Genomic DNA, 27319 nt, shown 5'->3' on the forward strand with positions numbered 1-27319 from the left:
CACTGTCTTCTAACCCTCACCACCTAGGTCCCACAGTCTGCGGTGCGCAGGTCCCCGCGGCACCTGCTGCTCCCTCCTCACGGGTCCCCCTCCTCCGGTCTCCCAGCCTCTGAAAACTAGGGTCCTTCTCAAATCCTAGGCTACCCTTTCCCAGGAACGCGCGGAGGCGGGAGAAAAGGACGGCAGGAAGGAGGTGGGGACACAGACGGTCCCAGCCTTCCCCTCCCGCCACCCCCACCCCAACTAGGCAGCCGTCACGTGGTGCCTGGAGTGGGTGGAGGGGAGAAAAGGCGAGACTTTTTTGGGTGCTCTGGATCGCCAGTAGTTCTTCAGCTTGAGCCGCCAACTCCACAGGCGCCGCTCTCGGCTCGGGAGCGCTAGCAAGAGGAGTCCGGGACCCGCAGCTAGGAGCCCCTGCGCGGGCGATGCGGGGGCCGCGGGCGACACCTGCGGCTCCTCTCGGCGGCAGCAGTCGCCAAGGAGGCAGCAGCAAGGGCCCCAGAAGCTTCAACAGCCACAGCCACTGCGGCCCGGGCAGCCTCCGCTGCGGTCGCCGCCTCTGATGTGCGCCTGCCCGCTTCCGGCCCCGCGTCTCCGGGAGGATGTGGGTCCTCGGCATCGCGACAACTTTTTGCGGATTGTTCTTGCTTCCAGGTAAGAGGATGAAGAGGAAAGCAGCCCGGTTAGTCGCGGATACCTCATCGATCCTCTGGTCTCTTCGTCCCCCGTGTGCCCAGCTACGGGCCAGCGTTGCTCTGGGGATGCCCAGCGGGAGTTTAGCGGTGGCGACTAGTGCCTAGAGGCGCTAGACTGGGAAAGTCGCCAAGTCCCGCGCCTGGGGAGGAGAGCCCGGGAGCCCCGGATTTGCGCGAATCCCAGCTGCAGCTGCTCGGGCAGCTCTGTGGGGAGAAGCTGGGCTGGGAAAGACGGAGGGTCAGAACAGTGCTGGGGGCCTATAGGAAGGAGAGGGGACTGCATCCCCCCAAACCCCACCAAGTTGCCTAGCGTTTCTGGCAACCCGTGGGAGTGGCGCCGCCGACAGGTGAGCAGCGCCCCGCAGCAGCCTGCTACCCGGCGGCGCCTGGGCTGGATTGTTACATTCCGAGCCATATCAATGTGGGGCTAGAAGGCAGCACACAGGGGCAGAGGAAGCGCTGGCAATTAGGTTTAGACCGAAGGTCCCAGAGCCAAAGAGAGCAACCAGCTGAAGCAATGATAGATGCAGATGTCTGGCTTCCTCTTCGCTTACCAGCTCCCGACTGAGCTCTTCAGAGCTGGTACCCCAACTGCAGACTCTAAGCCAATGCTTACCCAGAAAATCCGCGTCCGGAAAGAGCTGCGGGGTCGTGGTCCTGGAAGCGCGCTCAAACGCACAACACAGGTTGCCTTCTACCAGCTGCAGCCGCCTCCGCCGCGGAGAGAACAGTCCCGGAGAAGGGACCCAGGACTTAGGGCGCTGTGACACTTGGCGTCCAGCGACTCCTCCCGGGTTCCGGGGTTGGAGCGCAGGAAGCCTTGGAGCCACAGCATAGGAACGCTGACTTCAAAATAAATAAATAAATAAATATAACTGAAAAGGCGTCTGCGAATGCAATCATGAATGGTGCCAAAATAGTAATTAAGTAATTTGTAACCAATTAGCAATTAGGCAAATCCTCTGGCATAGACTGGAGCTGAAGCTCCTCTCTAGAACTACCTCACAGTCTGGTTTGTACCCCACCCTCCTCCTTTCAACTTCTTGGGCAAAGGACTCAAGTAGTGTTGGATGCACTCTTTGTGTCTAGAGCAGGCATCTAAGGGTCGCAGGTAGCGTTACACTTTATCCTGGGAGACCCTGGGTACCCGAGCCGCCCACTGCCGACTTCAGCTACATCTGTGAAGACACCAGATCCGCAAGCATCTTAAAGCCTGGAACTGACAGCTCTGTGGGGCAGGAGGGGGGTCGTGGGGTCTGGGGTGGACCCAGTGTGGGTCTGTTGTGAATCCCTTTGCATCTGTTCTGCAGGCTTTGCGCTACAAATCCAGTGCTACCAGTGCGAAGAATTCCAGCTGAACAACGACTGCTCCTCCCCTGAGTTCATCGTGAATTGCACGGTGAATGTTCAAGACATGTGTCAAAAAGAAGTGATGGAGCAAAGTGCTGGTAAGAGCCCGGGTGAGACGCTCCCTCCGCCCTTCAGCCTGTTGTGGGAGGTGGGAGGGGGCATTAAATTACAGGGAAAAAAAGGACTGACTTTGATTTAATGCATAAGCACACACACTGGTTATCACAGATTTACTTTTACAATGCTGGGAAAATGAAGAGTTCCAAGTTACTTTAATCTCATTAGAGTTAATTACCAGGGCTTCTCCCCAAGGGACTTGGGAGGAGAAGTGCATTTAAATCAGTGGCTCTCCTCTTTTTATTTACTCCCCTCACCTCCTCATGCTAAAAGCAGATCAGAGGGTGGAAAATATATGAATAACCAGCCTCTGCTTGGGAAACTAGACAGTAGTCTGTGAGCGATGTCAGCCTGAAATATGGAGCTAGTTGAGGTTCCCAGAGGTCAGTGCTTGAAAAATGTGTTTTGTCAGAGAACCACACCATATTTCTTTGAAGAACACTATAGGATCTTTATTTAATTTTAGAAGTAATGCATCAAATTCCAGGCACAAATTGCTAAGATCTTTCAAAGGAATGTTCCCAGCCCCACTGGTGCAACTGCTAGTTGGCTGAGTAAGGGGCCTGGGCATTATGGAAGGGAAGAAGTGGGTAGGACTCTTGAGCATGCCCCCTAATCGTCTTTTCTAAACCCAAGTCCCCCAAAATGTAACTGAAATTTTAAGAAAATGTTTGGAATTCTTGCTTCACTTCCAAGGTCAAACCCATAAGAGAGACATTGCCAATTAAAAGCTATTGAAAAAAATGAGAAATACCATCATGTGATTAATGATATAGAATAAAAAGGAGCTCTGCCCCTGTTTTGTTCAGCAAACTGCCCACAGAGCCCCACAAAGTGATTCCCTTAACCCACTGGCAAATCATTACAAGAATGGTAGTTTTAAAACCAGCACTTTGGAAAAGTTTCCTCTCAATAAGGGCCTGAAAATGTCTTGTTGCCATTGTTATTTGGGTAGTATGCCTGCTAGCTCTCCACAGCTCAGCTCATCACTGTTCTGTGACATGGTGTGTGTGTGTGTGTGTGTGTGTGTGTGTGTGTGTGTGTGTGTGTGTGTGTGTGGTATTACATGCTGTTCCTTTTAGGTCTTTACTGGACAGGGTATGGATTCTTTCTACCAAAATCACTTTTCTGGGAAGGCTGAGACTTAACTGCTCTCAAGAATAACTTGTCCCAAGAAAAGCAGCAAGCATTATTTTCACATAGGATTGGGGGGCTATTAAAAAGGCAGAACAAAACAAAACTTAGTGGTGATTCTCTAGCTAAGACTGTGGATAATTTTTACTAATGACTTCTTTGGTACTTGTGTTTCATTCCTACATTTTACCTGAGCCCCAAATATCTTGTCCTTCTACCAGAAGAATTGTTGTGATTTTAATTTAATCACTGAAAACACTTTATCATTACTTCCAAATTATTACTTCTAAGTATTTTCAGCTTTCTACCTTAGAGTAGATAGAGCCAGACAAAATGGGGAGGTACTATGGACACATGAAGAACTTTTCAGCATCCATGAGGCCTCTGTTTACCTAAGCATTGTGTTTTATAACCTGGATATAGTTGAGAAAATGATATGAACTGAATTCAAGGTAACTTTTTTTTTTCCTGAGAAACACTTCTTCCCTCTGTGTTTCTAAGATGAACACCACACATTCCATTTTCAAAGTGCTGTTTTTTTTTTTTGTTTGTTTGTTTGTTTCTACCTTGCTTCATTCTCTTTCTAAACCATACTATGAAAAGGCAGAGTGGGCATTGTAAACTCCCATTGTATCCAAAGAAAACTTCAGCACAGAGTCACCAAGTGCCTGACCTGAGGTTGCTTGCTTTTAATAACCCAAGATGGGTGTCTTATCTACAAACCAGGTTTCTCTAGCCACAGGTTATGGGCCAATAGAATTAGTCCATCTCAGTTGTGAAGTTTGGAAAACAGGAACAGTTAATGAACACAAAGAAAAAAACCAGCTATGAGGGAAAAGTACTTGGTCCAGGTATGCAGAAGGAATTGTGAGCCTAAATTAGTAAAAGTTAGCCAAATCCACTTGTTTCTGCATCAGAGAGCATTGCGTGGGGGCTCATACTCCCAAGGCACTTTCATGTTTATTGCCAAATGATTATTAGAGACCTGTTAAATTTTTTTGTCAAGGAGGATGAAAAACAAACCTAAAACCTCCATTGTTAAATGACAACAATGTAGCATAAGCATCACTGTAACAAGACCTAACTTTTGTTGTACCCTATGTATTTGGCTCTTTCCCTACCACTTTACATATCATAGTTCATGAAATCTGGTAGTCCTCTTTTGAGAACTGTTTCCCCATATTACAGTCAGCCAGCATTTGATTCTATTGTGTGGTCAACTTCTCCACTCAGAGAAAGAAAATAATGCCTATTAAATGATACCATTAGGAATAAAAATCAGAATTAAGGTCCTGAGGTTCTTGCCTTAGAGTTGAAAGGACCCGTTGATTCCTAGTTAAGGGTGCAATATTGACATCTTCCTGGAGTTTTATTCAACTCCACATGGATACCCCCTCCCTTCACAACCTAAAGCTCATTTCATAATCCATGATATCTGGCCATTGATCTTTTATAAGCTCCCCAAGTGATCCTGGAGTAGTCTAACTAAGAATTGCTCACATTTTTTGTTGTAGAGGAAGAGAAAACTCCACAAAAGTTAGATGTCTGATCCAAGCCCACCACTCTTACCTGTTAGTAAAGGTACTTGAAACCTGTTTCTCAAGATAAAACCTTTGCTATAATACCTCCTACCAGCCTCTTATATAGTAAAATGAACTGTGTGTTTCCCTGAAAAGATAACAGGTCAAGTTCTAAGGACTTAGGCAATTATTATCAAGTTGACCTGCCGGGCTGGGTAGACAGGCCACAAAGGGGATGTGGAAAGAACATGAAAACCAACCTGTAGGACTGTTAAAATTTGAGTGCTGTGTGGCCTCACATTTTTCATAGACATAGAAAATCTAAGACTTTAAATGGACCAAGAAATTTTAATGAACTAAACCCGTCTGACATTAAGGAGTAATGAAAGGCATGCTCTCTCCAAAAACTACCAACAGTGCAATATGCCCAGGCCTTCAGTTAGTCCTTTCTGGATTAAGTCTGCAAACTCAGCTCTTATGAACTTTAAGTCGGGTACATTTAATTTTCAATTGGGAAATACAGTTAAAATTAACCTTTACCTATCCCCCAGAGTGGCATTCCTATTAGGTGCTGAGATTATTTGCCATTGCTCTCTTTCTCCTTGGTCATTTGCAGAATAATAAGGCTTAGGCTATGGGGAAGAGAAGGTTTGCTTCAGCTTCTTTCATTGTTCTTACAAATTGATATTTAAATGTTTGCATAACTAATGACATGTGCTGTCACCAGCTCTGCAGTTAATGGGTTAGTGTCTATATACCAGCACCCTTGATAAGGACACTTCTTTTGCTCTTGTTTATCATTGCATTCCATAAAATATTTCAAATATTGATTTTCATTTCAGAATAGAAGCCTCCCCCACCTTCCAGCATGAATTTTTAAACCAGGGTATAAAGAATGTGAATTTGCATTTGTTTGACAGTGCAATCTTGTAATTAGAGTTTTTCCTCTTGACTAGATACAGTGAAAGGGGCATAATTTAATTTTTATAGACTAGCCAATTTCTGCCCTTAGTAAAATATAGCTCTGTCAGTGAGCAAAATGTTACAGGTTCTCCCAAACCTTATTTAAAAGTTAAATGCAGTATATTCAGAGAAAGTTCATGGTCTGAATCAGTAACCTAATCGATCTCTTCACCCATCCTTTGCAACAAGCATTAATCTATTTGTCTGTTTTGCAATACAAGAGTTACTGATTTACATGCCATGTTGCATCTACATTATAGCTGTATAAGTAAAGGCTATTTTCCTTTGGATTAGTCTGTTGCTCATTAAGTTGGGCAAGGATGGCTCTAGGTTTTGAGTAGTTTAATTTCATGATCTAAAGGGATAGCAAGAGGACTAGATGTTCATAGAACAATCAGCACCCACTCTTAGAAGACAAAAATGAAAAGGTAATCACAGCCAATGTTTTGTCAAGTGTAGCTCTGCTTAATCTTACCAAGATTTAAACTCATAGGCTCTAGTTTGTCTTTGGCGTTGGCTTGGCAGGAAGGACACCCAGTTCTGCTCATCAATCTCATACCACTGTCCCTTTATCCTGGATTCTTTTATTTAAGATTGCACATGCATTTGAGCGCACGCGCGCACGCACACACACAACAGTACGGGTCTGTGTGAGTTTGTTTTTAAATATTTTTGCCTATGTATATTTGTATATGCCCAAATACACACACACACATGTAATCCTTGTAAGAAAAATATGGTCTTTCTTTGTAAATGTTCAGATTACAAATTATTTAACCCATGCTGTGTTGTAGGCACAAAAGACATTGTCTAACATTTTTTTTTTCCTGAAGCATTTTTTTTTTTTTTTAGGTATACCAGTGATATCAGCTAATCTGGTATCTTTCACCTGCCCCATATCTTCCTTCCTCCTGCCAGGTCTCTCTGTTATCTCCCTTTTAGATATCCCACCTATAGTCCTTAACTTTTTCACCTTCAAACCCATTTTTAATTGATCAGATGGATTATGGTATATGTTCTACAAATAAAGTAAAAAACAGATATGTAAAACTAACCATCATTTAACTTTGGAAAAGGAAACTTCAACAGGTTAGAAAAAAAAACTTGAAAATAAAAGGAATTCCAATGTCAAGAAAGATATCCACGTATATTAACAGCATCCTTGCTGTTCAATGTCCACTTCAATAAAGTTATGAATTACACAGGAAGAAATTCTGTGCCATGAATGTCGATATCACTCCTCCTTGCCTTTCTAGACACTAAAAGAACACCCTTCTCTTCAGGGCAAGACATTTTGCCAATCAGCTTGCTCACTTAGTTCTCCAGGTGCATCCATCTCTTTAATGTGGCAGGCAGAGCTGGCTTGGGAGGAAGTGTTTGGAGGGGTAATATCACATGCCTTTAGTCCCTGGACTCACAGTAAGTGAAGCATTTGTTTATGTTAACTTTCCAGCTGAACAAGCAGCCATGCTGACCTCCCATCTCCACAGATGAAACGTTTTAAGATTGATCCGACTCTCCCATAACGCTAATTCCTCCTGCTACGATTTCATGAAAGCTTCCGTCATTGATGGTTTTCCTAATGAGTTTAAACAGAGAGGCTTCAAAGCTGCTTTTTTTTTCCCCCAAGTGGAAATGAGACGAAGTATGAAAACAAAACACACCATTTCCTTTGAACTTTGAAAAGGAAATCGGCTTGCTTTATATACTCCTAAAACCAAAAAAAAAATCTACTTGCTCTCTTTCTCTTCCATCCTTCTCCTTCCCTTCCTTCCTCCCTCTCTCTGCCTCTCCTCCTCTTTTTTTTTTTTTTTTCCCCTTCTGGTAGAATGACTGAGTTAGTTCTAATTCCCAAACCAGACAAATGTTTCTTAGCACACTGTGTAGAAGGGCTCAGCACCTCAACTTTTGTTTTTCACCCATCAATTAGAAAGGGCATTTAGCTCCACAAGAGGAGAAAGCACCTATGTTCCATCTTTCCATACTCGGAGAACTTTGAGGTACTTATGTCTAGGAGCTTATCTTCTTCTCCTGGAAAATGTAGAAACAGCCTTCCTATTTTCTTATGAGATACAGCAGGATAATGAAAAATTCAGTCAGTTTAACCAACTTAAATAAATTGGTCGTCCAAATGGAAACATGCCTGGATGCTGAGGGAAGTTGCCTCATCCACTCTCCATATCTACCTTGGCTGGATGGTCCAGATATCCCAGCATTAGCTACATTGCATACTGTTTCCTCATTTCTCAGATTGAGGGAGGACTCAAATTTAGCCTTTCATTCCTTACAAGGGCGACCTCATCATTAGTCTGAAAAACTCCCAGTGTGATCATATCTCCACTGGATAGACATACACATGTCCCTCAATTTGCTCAAGATCACACTGCTAATAGGACTGAAATTCTAGTGACTTTCTGTCCTCCAAGGTGTCTCCAATCACTGTGGTACCATTCTCCAATTTTTTTTCTTTGACTTTTTAAGAACAATTTTTGTTGAGATATATTTTACCTACTATAAAACTCACCCTTAAAAAGTGTACAGTTCTGTGGGTTTTAGTACATTCAGAATTGCTTAACTTGAGCCACTATCTAATTCCAAGACATTTGATTGACCTAAAAAAAAAAAAAAAAAAAAAAAAACCTTATAGCCATTACCAATTGCTCCTATTTTCCCCTCCTCCCAGCCCCTGGAAACCATGAATCTAATTTCTCTTGAAATGGATTTCCCTATTCTGGACATTTCATAGATATGAAGTCATGCTATATGTGGCTTTTGTGACTGGCTTTTTTTGCTTTGGATAATATTTTCATGGCTCATTCATGCCATTTCTGATTATGAAATAATATCTCCTCCTACCAGTGCAGGTGTCTGAAGAGGTATCACTAGTCTGGCAGATCTTTAAATGAGCTGGGTGGGATGAGGTGGGATGGGACATGGTGGCGATCACTAGAACTCCATTAGCTAACATTGGCCAATTTGCTGCATTGAAATAAAAACCTGTGCCAAGAGCAAGTCATTCCAGTGAGCTGTGGGGGCAAAGGAATTCATGTTCGTCCAACAACTGGTTTGTGCTGAGCATTGGAAGGTCCATTCATTGAATAGTCAATCTATTTTCCCTTTAGGAGATCTTGATTTGGCTTAGATTAACCACAAGAATTATTAGACACATGGATGTGTAGTCCTGATGATGCCTGATGCTCTTGTCAGCAGTTCCACCTGCCTGTCCCCACACCTGGCCCCACCCACAGGTCACAGCCCTGAAGCACCGTGCCAGTCAGAGCCTAGAAGGACCTTAACCTCTCTTGTCTACCACTTTCATTCCATAGATGACTTCACTATGGTGCGGTTTTCTTTCCTGAAGGTGTGATCATCTTGATCCTTTCTAGCCCCAGCCTACCTGCATTTAATTATCTCTCAGTTAATCCCTACCAGGGGATTAATTCACTAACTGGGTTAAGACTCTCAACCCAGTCATTTCTCCTCTGAACCTTCTTGCATTGTCTTACATGTGAGCTTTTGGGGGACACCTCACATTTAAACCATAAATACTTATTTCCTCTTGAAGACTAAGCTGGTTTCTCCCTTGTTGTTTTCACTGTATATTTGGGCGTAGGTGTATAATTGCCAATGGGAGATGATGCATTTTCTCCCTTGGGCACTCTGCAAGAGGCCATATCTGTAACTTAGAAGCTGCTATCAAATCTGGGATGAATGAACCTATGAGTAAAACAAAAATTGTGATCGATGCCATTAATTCTTTCTGGATGAGGTAAACTTTGGACCATGGCTACATTGTGATTCAGAAACTGTTTTCATAGACCAGAGCTGTAGGGCATGTTCTCTTATTAATAAATTGCTTCCAAATTTCTGATGGCCTCCAACACTACAAAGCAAAGCAGGAGATGGACTGAATTAAGTGTTTTAGTTAAGGTGCAACCTTTGAGAGTTTGTAATAAATTGCTTTTTTTTAAAAGGATGCGTTAAAATAGAATAGAGCAGCGATGGTTCAAGACGTTGATTTCAAGGGTTTTATGACTTTGCAAACCATGAGCAGGACTCACATGCGAAAGTGATAAAGTGTTGTATTATTTTAAGGAAGTTGTGATACTTGGTCCAGCGCATTTCATTTCTCACTGGACATGGACAATAGCTTTTTATGTTTTTCTATTTCTTGGACTTGTTCATAAGCGTGGTGGAATGACTAGAGACAGTGCCAGAGGCGGGTGGTGCCAGGCGTGCGGCTCTGAGCCTGCCGTAGTCGAGTGCGCTGCACACGGGATGAATACGAATGTGCCCAGCAGTTGACAATGCTCTCCACCGAGACTTCTTCAAAGAGCCATCAGTGAAGCAGTTGTATTAAGTGATACCAAGCACTAGGTTTTATGCATGCTTTCACTGCTTATGCAAAAATCTAGCAAACCACTTGGGTCTCTGGTAACTTAAGAAAACCTGTTCCAAATCACAAGAAACTAGGCAGGGTGATGAGTTTTCCTCCAGTTAAGACATCCAAACTGGGAGTGTGGAGAGGCTCAGCTACACAAGGAGATTCTGTGGAGAGTTTCAGTGTCTTCAGAGGGAAAAGCAATGGGTGGGAGCTGCACCTGGAGACAGATGAGTTAGCTAACTTCCTCTGAAAGGCTGGACAACTTCCTATTCAGCCTGTCACTGGCTGGTGGAAGGGAAAGAAATACAGAGCAAATCAGAAGCAGCTGTTTGGCATAAGAGTAGGTTAAGATGGGGAGAGCAAACCAACCCCTGCGGAACCTGAGTCCATATGAAAAAAAAAAAAAAAACCAGCTAGGGGTCCTGCTCACCTGCACCCTGTTGGGAAGCATCTCTAACAGTTCCTAGAGTGGTGACAGGGAACCTAATAGAAGGATGTGCCAAGAAGTGCACCTTGGCTCAGTGTTCTCCAGCCAGCAATTTGCCTAGTGTCAAATCCTTTTTGCATTTTAGGGTATATTTTTATAACCAAATTGAAGTATGTCTCCGTTCACTAGGACCTGTTGATGGTCTTCATTTCTGTACATGGGCTCCTGAAAGGATGCTTGCTGTCCAAGCATTTTTAAATATTCTACCAGAAACAAAGGCATTCAAATCTTTAACATAAGAAAAAAATAGAGATAAGTGGAATCCATCTTTGCTTTTTTAGTTAAGATGGAAATAACTGACAAATGCCTCTGTCCTTTAAGAAATCTGAAATATAATCCACACCCAGGATTTTCAAATTTGTCAGATTGCTTTGAAGGATGACCTGGCTTCACTTTGAGTACGAACATTTTCAGGAAATGAAGACGTGTGTGGGTACACATACTCTACAGCCAAGTTAACTTGCAGGTCAAGGCAGTTGACCAGATAGACACCAGCCAATCTTATCACCGGGAACTCTTACACCAATGTCAGCCCTGATCATGAACTCCATTGGGAAGAAACAACCCCTACCCTCATATAATATATTCTTCATTCCAAACCTGTGCCTCCTAGTCCTCTGCCATACGGGAGATGCACACTGAAAATACCTCCACAAGACTCATGCAATTCAGACTTTCAACTTGGGGACATACTACTTTCTAAACCATTTGGTTAAAGCAAATTAGACCACAAAGAAAAGGTAAAACAATTCTCTTTTTTTTTTTTTATTCTCCTGCTGTTTTACCCTTATACTATTTCACCAGGCTCCAAGAATCCAACTAATTGCTTGTATTCTTTCTTCCTTTATTTTGTGTGCAGTACCAGGGGGTGCTTAACCACTGAACCACATCCTCAGCCCTTTTTTGAGACAGGGTCTTGCTAAGTTGCTTAGGGCCTCACTAAATTGCTGAGGTTGGCTTTGAACCTACAATCCTCCTGCCTCAGCCTCCCAGAGGCCCTGAGATAGGTGTGTACCACTGTGCCTAGCTAATTATTTTTAGTCCTGCCCTTTTTATAGAATATTATTAGTTATAATTGTCATGATACTGACAAAGCCTGAGTGCTATCTATTCTAAGGGCTACAATAGCCCCTACATATCCAGAAACACTTCAGTCTATATCTTCCGTTATAGAAGAATCAACCAGCTCTTGCTATTACCAAGTCCACTTCCTTTTTTATTTTTTTCATTTGAAAGGACTTTTTTTGGGGAGGGGGTGTATCAGGAATTGAACTCAGGGGCACTCAACCACTGAGCCACATCCCCAGCCCTATTTTGTATTTTTTTATTTAGAGACAGGGCATCACCAAGTTGCTTAGCACCTTGCCATTGCTGAGGCTGGCTTTGAACTCACAATATTCCTGTCTCAGCCTCCCAAGCTGCTGAGATTACAGGCATGCACCACCATACCCAGCTTTCACTTCTACTTTTGCCTATACCCTGGATCTTGCTTCCTCTGTAATTGAAGAATGCTTTTGACTGTAACAGGGGCTTAAACCATGAAGACATTTATTAGTTAGCTAAGGGGATAGTCTACAAGGAGTGGGCATTAGGATCACTTCCATAGCACAGTGATGCCATCAAGACCCAGAATTTCTCCATTTTCCTGCTCACTTTTACAAGCATGGTGTGCTTTGTACTGAAGCTGAAGGGCACAAAGCTGACTACTCTGTTCCATCTGAAGAGATGGCACTAGGGAACCTTTGTCTTCACCTTTGCTTTTTAATGAGAAAACGGGAGCTTTCCCAAAGTCCTCCAAAAGAATTTTGCTTATTTCTTCTCAGATCATTATCTCAAGGCTACTAGAAGCTTTAAGACTGGGGATTGGAGGGTTAACTGTCAGTGCCTGCCAAATCACCTTTTAAGACATTCATGCACAGTTGAAAAAAAATTGGGTCACAGTGCCTCCAGGGTCCCCAGGAGACAGGACGTGGATAATTTCCTCTCCCAAATTTATTTGCTGTTTTGCCTAAATTGAACACTGAAATGCATAGTCAAAGGACCTTAATTCTGATCATGGCCGCATTTTATAAAGGAAGAAAACATGTATATATACACATAATGTCCTGAAATTTAGCACAAAATATGCATGACATTCCAGAAATCTCACTCCCTAAGTGTTGTGATATAAACTTATAACTAAATTTTAGTTTGACACTATTTCCTGAAGAGGAAATGTTCATGGTGACAAATGTAGGGTTGTTTTGGGTTCAATGTTTAGTTGTTCTTGGTTCATTCCATCTGAAACCCTCATGCCACCAAGGACTCTATTTTTCCTTTGGGTAAATCTGTATGCAAGATATTGATTAGGAATCTTTGGACTTCACTCTGTTAATCTTATTATTTGAGAAAAATAATCAGAAGAACATCAAGGTCAAAAATGCAAGCTCATGTCAGGCATGGTGCACACACCTGTAATCCCAGTGGCTGGGGAAGGAGGAGCACAAGTTCAAGACCAGTCTTAGCATCTTAGCAAGACCCTGTTTCAAAAAAGGGGGGGTGGGGCTGGGGATGTGGCTCAGTGGTTAAGTGCCACTGGATTCAATCCTAATACCAAAAGAAAATATTTTTAAAAGGTGGGGGGGAAGCCTAGTTTTATATAGTTTTTTAAAGGGCACTGTAATACTGAGATAATAAGTCATAAATGTCTGTTTCCTCAATCCCCCATGACAAACTGGAGAACAAAGATACCAGCCAAGGAAAAAAATAGGTGACGGCACAGAAACCTTCCTGGCTCAGAGAGTTATAAACAAGCAGAGAAATCCAGATTAAATGCAAGACTAAAGTAAAACTAACAATTGGCATCATACATTATGGGTTGGTTGTTTGCTTCCTATAATTAAGTTGGCATCAGTGGTTAACAGCCTTGAAAATTAAACTCAAAAACAATAACAACAACAACAAAAAAACTTCTGAAAATGATAATCAGAGTCTTCTGCATAATGAACTTAGCACACCCAGTTACAAGGAAAAAGAATGCATTCTTGGGGTAGCTTGTTTCCCGTCTATTTGGTTGTTAGGACTATTTTAATATATGTGTTTATTTTTATTCTTAGGGGGTCATTGCAACCCCAGGGTGCTAGTCTCAATTTCCAGGTCCACCTGCTAGGCAAAGAGGGGGCAATGGGCCAGCATCAGTATGGATGTGCAGTGCAAAGCTTGGCAATATTTTTTTTTTGGCCTTTCTAAAATGGATTGTTAGCATTCTTGTTTGGTTCCTGTGGCCATCTGCAGCTCAAATGGAGGGGGACTTCTTTGGCCTTTCAATTTTTTTACATCCATGGCAAAGGAAAAGCACTTAAGAGCCAGCCCACAAAATTGTCCAGAAAAGAACTACCTTCCAGGTCTCCTCTCTTTATGCCTGTTAACCAGTGCCCATCATGGCAATAACAAGGCACAAATAGAGATAAGCCTCTTCTTCCTGAGTTTTTGTCATTAGAATGCAAAGAATGTCAAATTTTCTTACATGGTATTCTCTAAAGGGGGAAAAAAATACTTGGGAAAAGAGCGAAGATCTTTTTCCTTGCCATTTCTTTCAATGCTCAGTTGAAACGCATATAGTTCATTCCAATTACCCTTTCCCAAGCATATGTCTTTGAGGAGCTGTTCCTAGTCCTGCATAGAATATTTATTGGGATGTGATCATAACAATGGTACAGTAAGTGTTGGGTATTTTTCAAGTAAAGACAGATTAATCTCACTCCCAGACAGGCATTCATACAAGTAGCAGTTTACCATAGGAGTTGGACTTAAGCTGTATTGCATATGGAGTAAAAAGTAATGGAACTTTTAAAGGCTCTGTTTAGAAATTCCCATCTTTGTACCAGCAAAGAGAGCAGAAGCAAAGTAACCTACTAGAAAATTTAAATGCATGATGGTCCATAAAGAGAGAAAATGAGGCTTTTATGCCTCTATTTTAATTGACCATTGGGACAGAGGTTAAAATGAGAAAACTAGAAAAATAACTTTCAAAGGCTCACAGGTTGTTATAGAATTGTCATCCCAAACTCTTTGGATGGTCCAAAGTCACACTGAGATCCTCTCAGTCCCAATACAGGTAAGGGATGCTCAATACCCCTAGCAAAAATAGTGTTAAATGGCCATTGTTTGATTCTCAAATTCCAGGGGCTATATGGAGTAGATTAATTTAGATGATGCTTCCTAATCCCCCAGAGAATATTAATTTCTAAAACACTATGCAAACTGGGACATATGTAACTTATTGGGGTCTAATGATAATTCAAAAATTGTCAGACTTCTTTTTCATTCAGGCTTTGATGAAATTGAGAAATAAACCAAGGAACAATGCAAATGCAGCCAAAAATATCACTGTTATAACCAAGGAAGACTAAGATGGAGGGAATAGCTTTGGAGTGAGAGATTGGTTTTTGAATTAGCATCTCCAAATTAGCTGGTCTACCCAGTCACAGATAAGGCTGGATAGGGGAAACATCTTGCCCTGAGGAGCAGAGCAGAATATCTCTTGAATATGAATCAGTAATTCTAAAGAAGGGAAAAGTATGGGAGGAACAACATGTTCAGTAAAGTCTACCCAAAAGTAGCAAAGAGATATGTTACTCCACCTACATTGGGAAAGAGAAAATAAAGATGGAGGGAGGTCAGGAGTTACACTAATTTAGTTCAATTCACATGGAAGGAAACATCAATACCAAGGGAGAAACATTCCCCAAGTAATCTTCCCTAAAACCCAACATGCTGAACCCAACATGCATTTTGACAAGGATGTTCAGAAGTGATATGCCCTTCTCATGCCATCTTATCACCCAAGCCCTTTGAGGCAAGAATAAAATAGTTAAATTACATGTTTTTTAACTACACATGGACATATACACTCCACTGGTCATCAACATGGGCAGTAATGAACCATTCTTTGTGACAGCATTTGTTGGGATATGTGTAACACAGAGCATATAAACTTGTCCCTCACCTGCACCAATGACTTTCAAAAACAGTCCTTTTTATTTTGAAATGATTTGAAACTTACAGAAAAGTTGCAGAAATGGTGCGGTTTCTGCATACCCTTCATCAAGCTTCCACTAATGTGTATATCAGTATTTCAAAAATCAAAACTAAGAAAACAGCACTGGCATATTACTATTAAGGAAACCATGCTTCCTACTAGGATTTCCCCAGTTTTTCCTTTACTAGTCCAGGGTCCCACATTTGCATTTCATTGTCATGTCTCCTCCTTCTCCTCTAATCTGGAACATTTCTTCATTCTTTCCTTGGCTTTCATGATCTTGACATTTTTTAAAGAGAACTAATCAGGGTTTTTTGTTTTTTTTGTGTGTGTTTGTGTACTAACAAACCCTCAATTTAGGTTTTTCAGATGCTTTACCCTGGTCAGTCTATTAGTCAGGGTTCTCTAGAGGAACAGAATCAACAGGAAGTATAACTATATAAAGGTGATTTACTAGGTTGGCTTACAAACCACAATGGTCCACAATGGCCATCTGCAGTCTGGAGAGCTGGAAGTACCAGTAACTATGGAGTCTAAGGGGCTGAAGCCTCAGAACCAAGAGGGATCAATGGTTCTACTCTTGTCTGAGAAAGAAGGCTTCTGGAAATTCCCTGGAGAATCACTGGCAGGGCCCACTTTGGAAGAGTGAAGGAACGAGAGTCTGATACCCTCAGATGATCGAAGCAGCCATCAAGAACCCCTTCATGAAGAATCAAGCTTGCATCTGCTGCTGCTTCCTTGTTCCCAACTTTTATTCCATCCAAGCCATTATCCTATTGAATGGTGCTGCCCACACTTAGGGAGAGTCTTCATTTCAGTTGTCTATTTCACATGTCAATCATTCCTAGACACACCTTCATGGACACACCCAGAAGCCCCTTAATCATCAGCATCTCTTAATCCAATCAAGTTGATAACTCAAATTAGCCCTTACAGTCAGACTGAGGCTTTTGCATTTTTGACAAGGATACTCAGAAGTGATGTGCCCTTCTCATGCCATCTTATCAAAGGGTACTTGCTATTAGTATACTTATTACTGGTGATATTAACTTGATCATTTAATTCAGATGATGTCTGCTGGGTTTCTCCATTGTACAACTAATAAATAACTTGAGGTTTTCCCTTTACAATTAATAAATAACTTGTGGGAGAAAATTTGAAACTATAAAAATATCCTGTTTCTCCTCAAACTATGCCCAATAATTTCAGTATTGATTATGCCTGTAGTGTTCTAATCTTGATTTCTATTTACCTCATTTCTTTTATATTTATTCATTGGAATTCTTCTGTCAAGAAGAGATGTCCCCTGCTTTCCATTTATTTATTCAACCATTTATATTGGTATGAACTTATGGACATTCACTTCATTCAATGGCTTATAATACAATATTATGATTATTTATTTTATTGCTCAAATTGCTCCAGCTCTGTCCACAGGGTGGTTGACCCCATGACCATTCAACATGCCCTTTAATTTTTTGAACATGTCTTTTTTTTGGCACAAGATATTACAGGCTCATCTCAGATTTTCCCTCCCCAACTTTGCCTATTATTTTTCCCCAGTAGCTGTTTCTTTTTAATTAAAAACAAATGAACAAACCTCAACCAAGGAAGCTGATCTTTCTTAGTCACAGGCTATTGGCTGGCACAATCAAAGGTGCTCTCTAAACACTGTCTTCTTATTTCTCACCATTTTACTCTGTTAGGTAGTTTCCTTGCTCTTTTAAAAGGGTAAACTAAAGCTCATAGAAGTCAAATGCATTACTCAGAAAAGTAGCCCATGGAGAATTCGAGCCCAGGTTTGTTGAATTCCAATAGAGTTCATATTCTTTCCACTGGGTAAGGAATTATTTCAGAAGTAAAATGAAATAGGAACATGATGTGGTTCAGTTTCCTCAACTCCCTCTTATAGATGAAGAAACTGAGGCCAATACAGGAGAAGATCAAGACTTCTGGAAGTCCAAGAATTTGATGAGAGAAGTTAATGGAAGACTTTGCTCTTCAGGGAACTAGCTCAGAATTTCTTTACATTCCAACACTGTCAGTAATCCTTCCCATTTTGTTTTCACTGATAAAGCTATTGACAGCTTCAGTTAATTATTGAAACATCCAGTGCTTACTTTATAACCAAATATCATTGCCTGGTGGGTTGCCAGCCACCATAGCTGGGATTTTTGAGGCAGAATAGTTATTTTGACAAGTCAAGAAATAATGCATCAAAGAATGCACTGAACAATAGTCCCCTTTACAACCAAATACCTTTTTAGTAAGTAACATGGCCATTTCAGCTCCAGATTATCTCTTCCACAATATAAATTCACCTGAAAATAGTTTTTTCTAAAAGAAACAAACTTATTAATTATTATTATTTTTTTACTTCTCATTGTCAAGTGTGATGTTTTTAAGGAGACTTAGAAAGCCATAAAATTCCTTAAAGTGCATAAAAAAAAAATTCCAGCTAAGCCCAGTGGGGGAGAAAGTTACCACACCTACTATATATGGCACATTAAAAAATTCTTCTATTCTGAAAAGTAGAAGGGAGAACAATGGAGCCCAACCCTCTTGAACCAGCAGGGTTACAATGAGGACATTACAGAAAACAAGGCATGCTGGAACTTTTGTGTTAGACCTCCTTAACTGACGCAGCTTCTGAATCATACTAGAAAGGACTAGACAGGAAGTCAAAAAGAGAAAGACAGGTGCACTGATCAGAACCTCAGGGGAGGCTCTGCACAGGTTTTCCTGCAGGGTTTTGGTTTAAAATAGAATAGCACCACAAGACATTTAAATGCTAGTTTTACTCAACAGGCCTGCATCCGGGCCATGCTGGGAACAGCCTTCAGGTCGTGACTCCAACTTTGCCTTTCTTTTTCCTTCTCCCCTTGTAGCCACTGCTATGCATTCCTGTGGATTCTGAACCAACTGCAGGGTTTGGACCTGCTCTGAAGAGCAGGCTGCTGCAGAGACAGTTCAATGAAAATACATTTTAAAATAAGAGAAGGTTCTATAAACACTGTAAAACTTGCAAAGGCCTTTGATAGAGGAGCCTTTGAGTAGACACACATGGAACTCAGAGAGACCTTTTTTGAGTTTGTCCCAAAGCAAATGTTCCAAACTGTTGGTGGCTCCCCTCATATAACTGCAGAAGAAAGACTGAGTGGAAGGGGCAGTTTTTATAATGTAACAGTGATAGGATTTTGATAGAATAGAACGAAGGTCAGCAAACTATGGCAAATCCAGCGCATTACCTATGTTATGAACTGAATCACGTCCTCCCCCAAATTCATATGTTGCAGCCCTGGTCCCCAGTGTAATGCTATTTGGAGAACGAGCCTTTGAGAGACAATCATGAGGTCATGAGGGTAGGGCCCTGGTCTGATGGGATTATTGTCCTTATAAGACAGACAAAAAGGTGCCTTAGCTCGATCTCTTTTGGCACGAATGCGCACACCAAATCACGTGAAAACACAGAGAGAAGGCAGCTAGTTATCAACCAGGAGGAAAGCGTTCACCAGAACTGAATTTCTCTGCACCTTGATCTTGAACTTCTAGTCTCCAGAACTGGGAAAGCATAAATTTCTTTTAAGCCACACAAACTGAGATATTTTGTTCTGGCAGCCCTAACAGAAAACTATAGCCTGTTTCGGTAAGTAGTTTTATTGCAGCCCACCAAGTCTACTTGCTCCCACCAGAATATGGGAATACAGTAGCCTTGACAGAATATCCTTTGACCTGCAGAGGTCAAAAATTTTATTATCTAGCCCTTCACAGAAAAGCATGTCATTCCCTAGAATTGAAACTGTATGCAGTGTGAATTTTAATATCCCGGGAGGATATCACAGGGAGGATATCACAGGGCTAAAGGGAAGAAACCACCTTAGTGAGCAGTTGCCAAATTAGCACTGGCCTGATCCTCACCTGGGCTGCAGGAGTGGCCCAGATTCCTCACCTGGCTGCTTATTGATATATAGTGAGGTGCATACCCTCAACAGTTGAAGTCTTTGAAAGGCAGGTGCCTGGGGCCGGGGGAGCCTATCCTCCAGTGAGCTGATAAGGCAGGTCAGCCATAACAATGGGGTAGAAAGGAAATGACTGACAAGTGCCAGCCAGGACAAAGATGAAGAAGAAACATCCTCACCTCTTTCTCCATGTCTGCAGCTCCTTGGGGTGTTGGAGGCTTCCTGTTGTTCTTCCCTGCAACAGAGGGGAAGCCAGGTCCAAATGCAGAATGCAATCTTTGCTCTGAGTGAGAAGACTTCTTGGAAAAATTAAAATGTGCTTTTACAGTCTATGAACTTTTGGTATCTCAAAGAATTAATTTGGAAAGTTAGTTCAACTGTGTCAGAATTACCTGTGGGTTCTGGGGATCTGCATATTTGAGGAATGCCCAGGTAATTCTACATGTGAATGTCTGAGAGGCAGCACCATTTGAACCCCTCTAGCGTGGTGGAGTTCTAGCACTGCTCTTATCAGGAACTGGGAGCACCTTCTGGTCAGCCCCCTGGTGAAGTACTAAATAATTGGCAAAGTTCCAAAGGTTTGGGCCAACACCATGTCAGTGTTCAGTTCATTAAAGAAACATATAACCGTCTGCTGCCAGTCAGTCAACCTTCAGGCTTCTGGATCAGACTGCCAGCCTAAGAAAGATATTCCAATTCTCATGAATGTGAAATTCCAAAGCTGAGACTCCTCTTGAGCTCAACTGGCTCTCAGAAGGGTGTTACAGTTGCTTTTTATTCTGCCTACTCCAGTTGTGGCGACCCAGCTGTATTAGGAGCAAGCAAAAAGAACTAGACTCAAACAAAGAGAAAACACCATCTTTCTTCTTCCCCCTTTGTAATCAATAATTCAACCATGTAAAGCAAGCCTGATGCCTGACAGAGTGCTCACTGCAAAGGAGACAGGGGCCATCCAGCATCCACATCAACTTCTAAACCCTCTAGCTTGCTCTCTTGCTCCTTCTGCACATCTCCTGGTTTGCCTTTGGTCATCCTCCCTCTCAAAGCAAAACCAACGTGTCTGCTGAGATGTGGCCCAAATAGGATCCAGGAAGAGCTAGAGTGTGTAAGGCTGGGGTGGGGGGAATAGAAGGCAATAATTTTAAATGTTAAGTAAATCAATCAGTGATTGTTGAAATCACTGTCCCCTCTGGGCTAAGCACCCTGGGGAGTGTAAATGCCAGAGCTAGCCACTTGAAAGAATTAAAGGCATAAGTCAGAAAATGTCTCCTGGGCAGAGATGATGATAGTAACAACTACAGCAGCAAACACCTACTTTGTGTCCAGCACTTTTCTAAAAGCCTTACACATAATAGATAGTTCATTTAACTTGGAGGGATCATTTCTGATGTTTGTAAAACAGGAGAGACATACCATGGTGGAAAAATGTATTTGAGCATCTACGTGGTTGCATTTCAGTTTAAATATATACATTAAATTCCAGAGGATCCAGTCCCTATTTCCTTAGTTCCATATTCTACCTTTTCAGCAGAAATTCCTCCATAGTCCAATTTCATAGGTCCCGTGGAACCGGTACAATTGCTACAATAGAATGAACTCCCCTGGAACTAACCACAGTATTTCATTTACCCTTTCCTTCATTCCTTGGCATGCCCCCTCATTCACAGCCTAAATAAGGCAGATTAATAGAAATGAGTTCCTTGGGGAGAACCATGTGTGGTAATTTTGAAGCAAGCATGCATAGCCACCCATCTAAATCCAAGAGCCCCCAGGAGGCCATCACCTCTCTAAAGACTTAAAGAGGATTAAAGTTTTAAATGCTGGGTGTCTTGATTAATTTGGTGATAGCGGGTGGTGTGTTGCATGAACAAACATCTGGTCTACAGATTAAACCTGTGAGAAATGACTTGGCATTGATGGGATACATCTCTGTACCCCTACGGGGCAGAGCAACAGGAGCAAGTCCAAGCTGGGATTAGCCCAGCCAAATTTGATAGACAGCCCTTCATCAACCAGCCGAGCCTGCTGGCCGTGGGTCTGAATCTCCTTTACCAAGATCAGAGCCTCTCACAGCTCTGCTTGTGTCAACCTACCCCTGGAGACTTGTTTTACTTCGTGTAACCTTGCTACTCAGTCCCCACCAACCGAGGAATAAAAACTCTGGCCACAGTTTGTCAGAAACACACACACACTGTCATGGGAACACCAGACCCTCTTTAGATTATCCTCCTCCTCCCTTTCATTCACTCATTTATTCTTTGGATAAATACCATTGAGTCATTATGTGCCAGGTACCATTCTAATTGCTAGGGCTTACATTCCACTAATAAAAATATTCCAATAAAGTGTCTTAAAATATTAGAAGTGATTAAGAGAAAAATCAAATGGGAGTTGGGGTTATAGGAAGCATCCCTCAGCTCTTTGGGGAAATCTCCAGGCATCTTGCTCCTGCTCTTGGTCATTACCTTCTCCTGCCCTAACCCAGCAGTGGTGTAGGTGACAGGTTAGTCGTAAATGTTCCGAGGAATCCACCTGTGGCCAGCTGCAGCCACAGTGCTACTGAATTCATGCTGAGCCATGGTGCCCTTCACCAAACCCATCTAATGTTGTAGGGAAGCCTCATTTGAGAGGCTGGGATGCATTCTGGCCACCCACCGTGATATGGACCCATCGGTCACCCCAGTTGCCACATGCCACTGCTGGGTTCACTAAGTCTTAGAGATTGCGGTAAGGAAATTCACTGGGTTTATAGTCATCAATTCTATTAATTTGTAATTTACAGATGCAATCCATCTATGAATATATTTTTACTGTAAATCATTCAGGTTATCAAAAATGGTTCTTGACTGTTACCCATCCCTAAAAGGACTATGCTGTTTAATACATAATTTTCTGGACCTCTTGCTCTGATTTTACTTAGAAATTTAAGCTCACACACTCAGATATATACACACATCCCCCTACCCAAATCACCAGAAAGGGTATGATGTTGCTTTGTGTTTTGTTTTGTTTTGTTACATAAATGGTATATTTGAATGTCATTTAGAACTTCATTTTTCTATTCAGTGAGAACTTTCCAGATCAGTATAGAACGCTGCAATTTCCTTTTCACTGTTGTTTAACATTTCATGGTATAAATGTACCTTTTTCCTGTTAAGTATGTGAGAGTGTGTTTTGTCTTGAAGAGTAAATGCCGAGGATTGGAACTGTTGGATGTATTTTAAATTATTATTGGGCTGGAGGTTTAGCTCAGTGCAGAGTTCATGCTTAGCATGAGCAAAGCGCTGAGTTCAATCCCCAGCACCACATAAAAAATGTATGTGTATATTATACATTGTTTCAATATGCTGATATATACTCCCATCACCAGTCCTTGAGAAGGCCGGTGGGGCTTTCACTCACAAAACTTCCTCCCTCAGGCCCAGGTTGTGGCTCAGTGGTAGAGCACCTGCCTGGCATGTGCGAGGCACTGGGTTCGATTCCCAGCATCACATATAAATAAATCAATAAAATAAAGGTCCATTGACATCTTTTAAAAAAAGTATTTTTTTAAAAAAAGAAAAAACAAAAAGACATACACAAGTCACCTTGCTCTGTGACCCCAAGACTCGGGCTTTAGGGCACTCTTTCTGAGAGTGTGTTCTTTCCCAGGAGCCTCTGGTGCACACAGCTAGAAGACCCTGTGCCACACTGGGAAAGAGAATCCATATGATTAAATTGCTTACAGGTTGTTGTTTATTTTAAAAGGTCATTTTTTAAAAAGGTACTTTATCTCTAAGGTCCTGATTTTAAGTAGTAATTAAAGTTAACAGGTGTGTGTGTGTGTGTGTGTGTTTACCCCTACTCTATAGTCACCCAGTACTACTCCTCAGAAACAGCCATTATTATCTTTATTGTGTATTCCTTCAGAAATATGTATATGTAATTAAAATATGCATGTATGTGTATAACTTTCACCATTTTCCCCCAAATGGATACATATTTTTGCATAGCAATGTAATAGAAGGCTTAAGAGTGTAGATTCTAAAGCCTGCTTCCTGTGTTCAAATCCCAGCTCTACCGCATATTACCTTTATGGCCCCTAAGCAATTAAATGCTGCCTGCCTCAGTTTCTCCATTTGCAAAGTGAGGATTATTGCTAGAGTTATAAAAAGAATAAGTGGGTTAATATTAAGACTGTATCTAGAACACAGTAAGAAGCATAAATTTATTTGTTAGATAGTTTTAAAAAAGGAACAAAATAAGGAAGGTAGCAAGGAACTGTCCAGTTGCACTTTGCTTTTAACAAAATATCTGAGTTTATTCCTCCTTCATTTACAGCTGGGTGAAATCCTTTGTGTGAATAAGACACTGGATGTTTTCCAGCCTCCCTGGTAAAGGGTAGAGTGATCATCCATTCTTTTTCTTCTCAAAACCACTCTGATGAATAACCTGGTTTATGCACATGTGTGAATGTCTGCTGAATAAATTCATCAAAGTAGCATTGCTGGGTCAAAGAGTATGTGCATCTCATAATGTTGATAGCTGTCGCCTCTTCACCTTTGCGGCATTTACAGCTGTTTACCCTTGTGAACAACAGTGTGGGAAAGGGCCTGTTTCCCAGACCCCTGAAAACAGTGCTAACGAGCTTTTTGATCTTTACCCAAGTGATAAATAAGAATTGTATCTCCATGTGTTGTAATTTGCATGTCTCTTTATGATGAATGAGAGCATGTATCTTTTCCTGTGTTCCAAAGCTCTGTGTCCTTGCCTGCAAACTGTCCCTTTGCTTCCTCCATCTTATAAATGTGTTATTATTTATTTATTCCTCACTGACTTATTACTTCTTATTCATTCCTTACAGATTTCTAGGACCTTTTACATATTAAGGAAGTTTGCTCTTCGTGATTTGAATTACAGTTACTCTCCCTGTCTTTTCACTTTTGTTTAGGGAATTTACCAGACAGATATATTAAAAATTGTTTTTCTCGTCTAATTTATCAATCCTTTCTGTAATGGTTTTTTGGGGGTTGTATCATAAAATAGCCTATATACTACTCTTCCATGATAAAAGAATTACATACAATTCCAAAGGATCTTTTAGTACTTTTATGGTCTTATTTTTTTTCCCAACATTTAAATCTGAGATCCACTTGGCCTTTGTCATGATAAACAAATGAGTGGTAGAACTTGTCATTGTTCTGTACTCCCACCTGCCCTTCCACTTAGTGACATATTCCCTTTCAGCTGGACTTATCAGACACATCTCCACCCTTTTTGCTTTAGATTCCCTCCAGTGGCTTTTTACGCACACCCCACCATCCCTGGCTTCCATATGCCAAAGCCTAATGGCATTTTCTTTAAGCTCCCAGGCAGCTGTGTGATATCTAGTCACCTACTTCTTCTAGGACAATCCTTAATATTCCCCAGACCACTCCGGTTTGTCCTAGGACTTCCTCTTCATTTACAGGTGCTTGCTGAAGATAGAGTTCACCCTGAATGCTCACCTTTCTTTATGTGAGGCCCTGGGAGAGGTCGCTTTGCAGATTCCAAATGATCAACCTCTCTGCCCCAGTCTCCCTACACAGCCGAATCCTACTTCTCAAAGGCACCCTGTCATCTCCAGTAAGCTCATTTCAATCAAGAACGTGAGCAGAACACATTTCTGTTTTCTCAAAGTCCATTTTAATCTGAAATTCCCCATTCCTCCTGCTACAATATTTCCTACCTCTTTCTTCTACCACTGCCACAGTTTATTTTTAGGGTACTTTTTCATTGTTGTTTATGAATATCTCCATCGCCAGCATCTACATACCTGTGCACTGGCCTTTTGTGAAGTTAGAGACCTCTTTTTCTTTACCCATGATAAAGGTTTATATGAAGAACAATATGTAACTGCTCCACATACGCCAACTCCACTCCTGACCCTCCCTATACACCTTCCTCCCCAATTTCTTTTCTTTTTTTTTTACATTTTTTTGTTTCTATTTGGTTATATATAACATTAGGATTCATTCTGACATAATTTTAAAAGCATGGAATATAATCTACTCAAATTCAATTCCCAGTATTTCCCCCTTTCTCTTTTCTCCTCCCTCTCTTTGTTCCCTTCCTTTTACTCTACTGATCTTTCTGCTTTTTGCTTTTGGAATTTTTTTTCTATTTTTGGTCAGTGTCTTTTGGTTATACATAATGTGAGATTCACTGTGGTATATTTATGTACGTACATAGGAAAGTTAAGTTAGATTCATTCCTCTTCTTCCCTTCTCTCTTCTCCCCCAACCCCGCCAGTTCCCTTCATCTAGCCAACAGATCTTCCTTCTTTTTTTGATTGAATCCCTCCCTCTTTTCCCTTTTTTTCTCCCCCTTATTTCCTTACTTTAGATGAGTTTCCACATATCAGAGAAAACATTTGACCTTTGGCTTTGTGAGGCTGGCTTATTTCCCTTAGCATGATAGTCTCCAGTTCCATCCATTTACCAGCAAATGCCATAATTAGAAACCTCTTTAGCCACATCCAGTCTCACCCAGAGCATCTCTAGCTATAGTCTCCAGACTAGGACTTCCACTTTGCTTTCAGACTCATGGCCCTGGCTCACAGACAATACACTGTCTGCCAGCAGACCCCTTTCTCTCTCTTTCTTCATCTTAGAACCCAGGAAATGCCTCTCTTTTCATGGAGTGCTCACCCTCCTCCTTCAGAAAGCCTTTTTGTGGTATTAGCATCAGTTCATGAGTCACCAACTTAAGAGCTTGCTTCTGGCCACAGATCTACCCTCCTCGTAACATCTCTTGTGAAGATAAATTGTTTCTGGTTAAAGACATGAGGGTCTCATCGGATGTACAGATTTTGGCTTTGCGGGTTCTTCTCTTCATAACCTCATGTTCTCTTTAACCTATTCTTTTTTTTTTTTTTTTTTTTTATTGTTGGTCGTTCGAAACATTACATAGTTCCTCATACATCATATTTCACAGTTTGATTCAAATGAGTTATGAACTCCCAATTTTATCCCGTATACAGATTGCTGCATCACATCAGTTACCCTTCCATTGATTGACATATTGCCCCATAACCCTACAAAGTTCTGCTCAAAAATAAACCTCCAGCAATGTCACTAAGTAAAAATGCAAATTGAAGAATGGCACACTGGGTGTGACACCATGGACACATGTGCACAAGCAGACTCTGTTTCTCCATAGATACCGTATGTAAATATGCAGAAGTAGGCATTAAAAAGTGGGACACCAAACACAATGTCAGTATGCCTCAAAGGTGACTGTGGAGGCCCTAGGTTCGGCAGTGGTGGTCAGGAGCCACTTTAAAAAAAAAAAAAAAAAAAAAAACCTTAGCCTATTTGAACTTTGCTACAGTGAAAAACATATTCAGTCAAAAATATATTTTAAATTCTTTAAAATTCACTTCAATGGTAGAAGTTCACTGTAGCTGAACTGGCAAATGGCAGTGCTTTTAGAATTTTAGAATAAAAAGACAGTAAGTAAAACTTAAATTTCCTAAAAAAGGGGGGGACATGAATAGAAAATGTAGAGAATACCTGAAGCATATTCCTTAGAAATCAAACAATGCCTCCCACACGTACACATACACACATCCTCTGTACATGGGCTTCATAGTGCTAGAGCAGTTACCTTCCAGGATTTTCTAAAAGTGTTAGAAAATCAGTCCTTACAAACATGTAGTTAGAGAAAAAAA

At 41.5% G+C, this 27319-nt stretch overlaps 1 protein-coding gene across 2 annotated transcripts in view; it reads left to right on the forward strand.

Annotated features, from left to right (window-relative positions):
- Window positions 1-425: 425 nt before the first annotated feature.
- Lypd1 (LY6/PLAUR domain containing 1) overlaps window positions 426-27319 on the forward strand; it is a 29090-nt gene continuing 2196 nt past the window's right edge. The window contains exons 1-3 of one of the 2 annotated variants that reach the window (XM_026409431.2): window positions 426-486; window positions 616-654; window positions 2006-2143. In XM_026409431.2, coding sequence (XP_026265216.1) covers window positions 426-486; window positions 616-654; window positions 2006-2143 — 238 coding nt within the window. Of the gene's footprint in view, window positions 487-602; window positions 655-2005; window positions 2144-27319 lie in introns of those variants that run through there. The other variant, XM_026409432.2, reaches the window with a different exon arrangement.

This window comes from Urocitellus parryii, chromosome 1, assembly GCF_045843805.1.
Source record: "Urocitellus parryii isolate mUroPar1 chromosome 1, mUroPar1.hap1, whole genome shotgun sequence".
Classification (NCBI taxonomy): domain Eukaryota; kingdom Metazoa; phylum Chordata; class Mammalia; order Rodentia; family Sciuridae; genus Urocitellus; species Urocitellus parryii.